At 35.8% G+C, this 8723-nt stretch overlaps 1 protein-coding gene across 1 annotated transcript; it reads right to left on the bottom strand.

Moving 5' to 3' along the window:
• Positions 1 to 222: 222 nt before the first annotated feature.
• Positions 223 to 5752, bottom strand: LOC111504333 (phospholipid-transporting ATPase ABCA3). The gene is made up of 2 exons (XM_074174209.1): positions 2227 to 5752; positions 223 to 1928 (listed from the first exon to the last, which is right to left on the bottom strand). Exons 1-2 carry the CDS (start codon positions 5668 to 5670, stop codon positions 729 to 731), a joined length of 4644 nt encoding a protein of 1547 aa, XP_074030310.1. The 5' UTR covers positions 5671 to 5752; the 3' UTR covers positions 223 to 728.
• Positions 5753 to 8723: the final 2971 nt, after the last annotated feature.

Raw genomic sequence — 8723 nt, 5'->3', positions numbered from 1 at the left:
TCTTTTACGATTTTTCAGATGAATTATTATATAATTTTACATGTACCATCTCACCCCAGCTTAATTTCTAAATCTTGCATATCTACATGAAACATAAATAACAAGTAATATTTGATTTTCACAGCCTAACAATGTTCATAATAAGATTGGGTTTTTTTTATTTTTACTTTATTATTATTTTTACTCTGTTTCAAACATTTTTATTTTTTTCTCATAAAGGGACTTCACTGAGATGAAAAATTCAAAGATGGAAGATTCAGATATGAAAAAAATGTGCAGTGTCTCAATGTGTAATATGGATTTGAATTTTCTCTCTTTTTATAATGGGAAAAACCGATTTAATTAAGTCACTGTGTATTTCCTATTTTCCCAAATGAAAGATTTTTGAAATGAAGTACAAGCAATAATAATGATATTTTAGCATCACTCATTATTAATGGTCTAAAATAATTAATCTGGCTCCAGGGGCGAAGGACATCAAAATAAAATGTTTACATTTGTTCAATTGCCGACATTTGGACATTTATTCACTGACGTCTTTATTGAAAAAGTCGTCAATAATCATCAGCAATTCAAAAAATTCAAACTTTTGTTGCACCTAATTATTGTTGCTCCTGATTCCAGACTTATTTTTACTATTGGTAGAAAATCTGTTTTATAAAAACTGATGAGTTGCAACCCTCTGTGACTGATAGACTATATAGACAGGTTCATCCTGTATATTATTATTATTTACCATTGGTGTTTTCTTCACCTTCAGATCTAGCGACTTTCAAAAACACATCTTCAAGAGATGCCTCGCTAATATTGTAATCTTCAATCAGGTGTGGATTTTTTGATTTTATATTCTCCACCTCCCTGAAAATGGTGCTCCATTTTTGATTTTTCTCGTCTCCTTTTATGTAAAAATGTAACAAACCAGCATGTTCATCTTTGAGTTCACCTCTTGAGTTTTTCGTGAAATAATCCTTGATTTCTTCAACTGTATGGAATGTTAACGGATCTCCACGTGAGAATTCTGCAGCATCAAGCTCGTCCAGTTCATTTTCTCCACTTTTGAACAGTTTGAGCTTCAAAGTAAATCCTCCAAACCTTTTTTTGAGCTCGCTCAGGGAACCTTGTTCAACAAACTCTCCTTCCTTCATAATCTTCAATTTATTACACAGCGCTTCACATTCCATCATACTATGAGATGTTAAAATGAAGGACAAATTCTTTTCTTCCTGCACACCTTTGATCAATTTCCAACATTTCCTACGAGAAGATGGGTCGACTCCATTGGTGGGTTCATCAAGTAATACAACCTTTCGAAAGCCTATTATGGACACTGCTAGACTTAGTTTTCGTTTGTTACCTCCGCTGTAGTGACCACAAGGCTGGTCAGCGTACTTCTCCAGATCGAAATATTCCAAAAAATAATCAACTTCTCTTTTGTAGTTCTCAATGCCACGAAGTTGGGCTATAACAGTGAGTATCTCTCTGCCAGTCAGAATGAAGTTTAATGTGTCTGCTTGGGGACAATACCCGAGTTGTTCCATGTACTCATCTTGATTGATATTTATTTTCTTTTTGTCTTTCAACAAATGTATCTGACCATTATCTACTATCTCCTCGCGAGTTAACATACGGAAAGTTGTTGTTTTTCCTGCTCCGTTCACACCCAAAATACCAAGACATTCCCTATCTTGGAGCGTGAAATCGATATTTTTAACAATTTGCTTCCCAGAGTAAGTTTTAAAAAGTTTATTGGCCTTTAGAGTGCCATTGCTATCATCTCTCTCTCCTGGTCTAATATTGTCAGTATTTTCATCTCTTTTGAGAAAGATTTTATAATAACAGCTGGAAATTGTATACTTGACCCAGGAAAGTGCTCTTCTAAACGTTAATTGTCCAACAGAATATTTAGGAAAAGATAGATGACACAACTGCTAAACATCAGATAAAAATTTTCTCTCAACATAAGCCCATAATTTTTGAAATTTAAGCATTCCTCGGAAGTTTCTATGCAACATTCATAACCACTATAAGAGCACCTGCTATCAAGCTTCTTAGGCACAACTTGGAAATTGTAGACGTTAACAACTCTTCGGGAGAAATCGAGAATAGAACCAGTCAAAGCTACTTGGGGTATAAATAACATACAGATATATTTGATTTCCAATCCTATGCCCTTGTAGTAATTACTGCCTGATTCCATCAAAACCCCAATAACAAGGGCCATTATTACACCCAAAATATGCCCATAATAACAAGAAGAGCAAAGGCTCCTGAAGCAGAGCTCTTACGGGTGAATAAGTAAGTGAATGGTATACCACACATACCATACACAATTAAAATTGCCAACAGCATACCAAATTCATAGATTTGTCTGAAAGGAGGGGAAGCAAGGCAAACAATCAAAGTCAGTGGAAATATCATAATGAAATATACAACTAGATCGGATAAAAAGTTGGTAATCCAATAAACAACAGGCTTTACTCCGCACATATACTGCAGCTGAATGAACCTTGTAGAAATCTCTGTGTGTGGGAATATGATGAAGCTGCCGAGGATGAATAAACAGCCTATGGGTATCATAATCAACCACAGTACTGCAAACATGGTCTCAGAGTATTCTACTGGGGATGCGGAGGTGTCAATACTTTCCAGAGGCCAGTAACTGGTTGAAATAGAGTATTCACTGCCTAGTAAGGTCTTTACAATTGCATTCGTGATTAAATTGAGAGAAATCGGTAAACTGTGAAGAGCAACAGCGTTATACATAGCTACAGCTCTAATGCTCCCATTTGTAACAAAAAAATTCGCAGCAGCAATCATGTGTTCCTTGTAGTAGGCAATGTTATCCTCTCCTTTTTCAATTATTGATTCCTCCACGTCCACAACATTAAAAGCTTCACTACCACCAGCTTCGACTGCTTGTCTGTAAAACGATTTTAGAAGCTCCATGCGGGAATTAGTTGGTGAGCCATTATAAAAAACAGAAGATTCTCCATACAGGTTTAGGCGGAATGCAAGCGATGGTCCCTCGTCATTGAAGTTACTCTTTCCTTGGCTTGTAAGGTAAACAGTCAGCGAGAAGAAGAGCAATGCTATCAACAGAGGTATTATGTAGGCCCATCGTTTCGTTTTCATAAATAGGTATTTTTTCATTAACAGAGTGCTGATTGTCATTTTGGTTCGAGATGAGGTGAGTTTGACAGTTGGGCACAATGGCGATCTCTCGATTTGATCATCCTCACCACTACTTTCAACTCTGGCTTTCAAAAATACGTCTTCAAGAGTAGTTACGGTGACAGAAATGTTCGCAATTCCTAATTCGTTTTTCTTCTTTTCCAGCTCTTCCAGCAAATTTGCCAATTCTGTATTACTTTCAAAGGGCAACACAAAAACAATATGATTCCCATCCTGAGATTTCAGTTGATTTCCGTGGATATGTCTGTCAACTTCTTTCCTAATAAGGGATATTTTATTTTTCCTAAGGGCTGCCTCATCTGTGGTTTTGTCATCATTCAATATCAGTGATAAGTGATAACCAGTGTCATATCTTTTCTTCAAGAACATTGGCGTTCCATAGCACTGAAGGGCTCCATCAGCCATTATCGCTATCCAATCTCCTAAGGCATCAGCTTCTTCCATGAAATGTGTTGTTACAAGAATAGTCTTTTCTCCCCGCCAGGACAGCAGCAAGTCCCATAGTTGTCGACGAGATTCTGGATCCATCCCAGAAGACGGTTCATCTAGAATCAGGACATTTGATCCACCTACCAGGGACATCCCTAGACACAATTTCCTTTTCATACCACCAGAAAGAGTGTGAGCTAATGAATTTCTTTTCTCGTAAAGGTTCATGTCTTTCAGAAGTTTATCTGTTTCCAATGCAGCATCCTGAGATGTTCGGCCTTTAAGTTTGGCAAAAAATAGCAGATGTTCTCTGACTGTTAAATCCGTAAAAAAAAGATTATGCTGGGGACAAAGTCCAAGGTTTTGTCTTATTTTGTCCATATTATTTTTTATATCAGAGCCGTTTATTATTATAGATCCTGAAGTCACTTCTAGCATGCCAGTTATCATGGACATTGTGGTGGATTTTCCTGCACCATTATGGCCAAGCAAGACAGTTATTTGGTTTTTGTAGATATCTAAATTTAGATTACTTACTGCCATTTTGGAACCGTACCTCTTATATAACTTATGAATTTCTATTCCTTTGTCCATACCACGTCCTTCCTCAATATTTTCTAAAGGAAGGGTTTCACAATTTACCACAACATTATTTATTTTACTGAATTTTTTTACCAAATGGTAAATAGGAAATAACAGTGACTTGCGAACACCATATTTTCCTGGGTTAACACCATCCATGTAAAACGTAAATAACACGAATAAGAGCATGTCAAACCACAGCATTACAAAAACATTGAGCATGGTCACATCATTAACACCCCCACTACTTGACTGATAAAAATTATTCCACTGAATTCCCAAACCTCTCTCTTCATAAACGGATATTGCAGAATAACCGTAATGTAATGCCATGTTAGGTAATAAATTCAATAAAATGTTTACAAACCAAGAAAGCTGGTTTGATTCGTGAAGGCCTAAAGAGTATTTAGGTACACAGTAGGATAAAATCCAAATTAGGATGCCAGTAACCATGGCAGTTGTAGGCTTACTGAAAAAGGAACTTATAGCAAAGCAGAGTGTTATAGATGTCATACAGTAAAATAACAAAAAAAAGAATAACAGCAAAAAGTTACTATGCTCAATTGGCGGGTATTCTGAGCCAAAAATAGGTACTTTCATTAAAAAAACTATAATAGATACCGAAAAGAAAATAGGGACCATTCCGTAGATCATCCATCCTAGCCAAAGCATCCATGATTCCATGCCAACCATTTTCAAGAGCTCCTTGATTCCCGAATGCTTCTCTTCAACAACTCTTTTCAACACAGCAGGGCAGAGGAATATGAAACTGAATATGGTCATCACAGGCAAATATTCCAAAAATAAATTGGTGATGCCTGAATCCAATATGTATGGAGGATAAGGAAACTCCTGCACTTCTATAGTAACATCACTTTCCATATTGAGAGAGTACTGAATGAATGATAAGTCTAACATATTTTGAACAGAAATTAAGCCCTTCCAATAGTAGTTGCTTCCTTGTCCAGGTACGAATGGTGAAAAGGGCGGTAAGTATCTTAGGTTAGTGGATATTTCGTTTTCGTAGTAGGGCCGGTTTTCATGGTATCTAATGGTGTATTTCACATTTTTCGGGTCGTTTCCAGAGAAAACTATAGCAATGATCGTATAATTATAAAGTTTGTGATAATGTTCCACCATGTTAACTTCAGTCCCAAACCCAAACACTTTATCACTAGGTATTTGAAAATTGTTCCAAAATATTTTCATCACACTGGTGGTGAAATTGTTCTCTGGAGTATAAAGAATGTATGTCGATCCAACATCGATGTCTTTGGAAATTGACATTACTTCACTGCGACTGGGATAGGTAACTTCCTTTTTACTCAGTCCATCAATTTTGCTTCTCCCATATGCTATCAGGAAGAACAAAGCGATTGGAAGTAACGACTCCAATATAGTGAGAAACCAATGCCTTCTTCTGATTATAAAATTTTTCCAAATAACTACTCTGAATTTATTTCTCATTTTGACGTTTGTATGTAAAAATATTTATCAGAGAGCTGTTAGTTACTTCTTCACTGACATTCTTCTTCTTAATAGAAATGAAACGTCAAACATTTTTATTTATATTTTATTCCGGAAGTGTATACTCTGCCGACCACGGTAAAATATACTTTTCTTATATGACCGACAGATCGACAAACTTACAATACCAATGCGAATCTCCATAATTGTGTTAATTATTTAATGCCGTTAAAGACCACTTTGTTCATTACTTCAACGATATTACCTAACTTAACAAACTAACCAGTTACAATAGCGATGACAGCTGTCTATATTTGTTATAGTCCCGTCTTGTCGGCAAACTATACATTTTTAGAGGCATGTTTCGGTTTTCTGTCAGGAACGTTTTATCAAACAGATAAAAAAAAAGCCGCTCAACTGAATACTCGACGTGGTGTTGCGTAAATCTTTTCAGTCTACCACCGCCTTACTGATTTTGGACGATCCAGAAAGTGAAGTGTTGCCAGATGATATTTTCGGTATTCTTTTGAATTCAAGAATAAATTAAGATAACTCAAGTAGATCTTTCTTCATAGAACTAGGTCAGACACCATGGTTGTTTTTACTAGAGTTATGAAATGTATGAAATGAAAACATAATTTAAACATGACTTCATAAATGGATATTATATGGGCATGGAGAGCAGTTACAATTTTTTATAATGTTCTTTATACAGCTTTGGACTATTAAGTTTCACTAAAAAAAATAAAACCTCAATTTTTCCAAAAATGAACATTTTTTGTATTCTCTGTTATCTGAGAGATAAATGCAAAGCTCTGAGAAACACTTGCCGCCAAGCACATATAAATAAAATTGAGAATAGCATCAACAATAATCCGAGAAGTTACTGGAATTATATTAATAATAAGAAAAATCACACTCACTACTATCCAAAATGTATTATGATGACAATGACTTTGTCATCAAAAATAAAAATAGCAATTACATTTTGAATCTTTTTACACACTATTTCTCATCTATGTATAGTGATGAAACAGTTGCCAAAATCCCTAGATATAAATTCAATAGGACAGTTGATATATGTAGTTATAGCGTTGAACTGGTCAAGTCATTATCCTGGTCTGATGGAATCTCCTTATTCTTAATACCCTGGCCAAACCCATTCACATGATATTTAACTTTTTTTAAATAATCCATCATTCCAGATTATTTAAAAAACAGTTTTTTGAAAGTGGATTGCATAGTGACATTCAAATTCATCGAGCAGTTTCCAATCAATCAGAATTACCCAAATTGTTAGATAGTCTCATAACAAAAAAGTTATCATAGAATTGTAAACATATAATCATAAATCAGCAACATTGATTTGGTCGTTGTAGATCTACTAGGACACATCTGCTCATTCCTTAACACTCTATAATGAATGCCTTCGAAAATAGACACCAGGTTGAATCTATTTACACAGATTTTTTAGACATTCGACCGAGTAAATTACAATTTGTTCTTGCATAAACTAAATCTGTTTAAAAAAAAATCTGTTGGAGTATTCAGGAAAACATTCTGAAATGGATTGAAAATGATCTTACCTACACAGTCCAATATGTGAAATAAAGTAACTCAGTATCTTCCTCAATCGCACTTTCATCTGGTGTACCGCAGGGATCTCATTTAGGACCATTACTTTTCAACCTATTTGTGACTGATATTATTCTTTATAGTGAATGTCTTCTGTTTGCTAATGAACTGAAGATTTTAAGTTATTCATGACTCATCTGATACTGAATTATTATAGTACGATTTACTTTATTTTCTATGCTGATGTGATATAAACTTATTGTAATTGAATTTAGGCAAATATCATTATTTTACTTATTTTTCAAAACAAAAATCCCATAAATCGTCCATAAAATATCAAGCAATCAGAACTGGAAACAACAAATACAATCAAAGATTCAAGAATCACTCTTGACCCAAAAATGTCATTCAAACCCCATATTGCAAATGTTATTTTTAGAACAATGAAAATGTTAAAACTTCACTGTTAGATCTGCAAATTAGTCCCACATCGTTTTTCTTAAATACCATGGAGAGGCTATGTGAGCGGTATATAAGAGATGAAGTACTTGTTAACAACTCACTTCATCCAAATCAGCATGCATATACCCCGGGAAGGTCTACTGATTCGGCCCTTCACCATGTGGTTGGCAGAATCGAGAGATCATTGGATAACAAAGAATCCACCCTAGGTATATTCATAGATATTGAGGGAGCGTTTGATAAAACAACCTTTCCAACAATTACCCAGCAACTACACTCCAGGAATGTACCCCTGGTAGTAGGAGAATGGATACTCTAGATGCTCTCTAGCAGAGCAATAAGTATTAACGTAGAAGACATCACAGTAAAAGGACTGGTCATGAAGGGATGTCCACAGGGAGGGGTCTTATCACCCCTTCTCTGGAACATAGTTCTGGATACCCTAATTAATCACCTTAACAAAAATGGATTCTACACAATTGCATACGCAGATGACATAGTTATCTTGCAGACCGGCAAATTTGTAAACACACTGTGCGATAGAGCGCAGGATGGGCTCAAATTGATAGAAACATGGTGTAAGGAACACTCACTGTCGATCAATCCCAAGAAGACTGAAATGGTCCTTTTCACCAGGAAAAGAAGTTTAACGGGCTTAAAACCTCCCGAAATCTTCAAAAGCCAACTAAACTTCTCTGAAGAGGTGAAATACCTTGGTATTATCCTCGACAAGAAGCTAACATGGAACTCTCATCTACAGAGTAGAGCAAAAAGAGCATACGTGGCTTATGAGCAATGTCGGAGGACAGTGGGACGCGCATGGGGTCTTTCACCCCGTGTAGTCGCCTGGATCTACACTGCAATAATAAGAACTATGTTAACGTATGGAGCCATTGCATGGGGACCGAAAGTTCTACAAGCAACGGCCATCCAAAAATTATATCAAATACAGTGACTGGCTTGTTTAAACATCACAGGAGCCATGAGAACAACACCAACCGCGGCAATGGAATTAA

The sequence above is a fragment of the Leptinotarsa decemlineata genome, unplaced genomic scaffold, assembly GCF_025532065.1.
Source record: "Leptinotarsa decemlineata unplaced genomic scaffold, Ldec_3_MD MMD2_tig00000505_RagTag_RagTag, whole genome shotgun sequence".
Classification (NCBI taxonomy): domain Eukaryota; kingdom Metazoa; phylum Arthropoda; class Insecta; order Coleoptera; family Chrysomelidae; genus Leptinotarsa; species Leptinotarsa decemlineata.
Note: the sequence above shows the minus strand (reverse complement) of the source record. Positions and strands in the feature narration are given on the sequence as shown.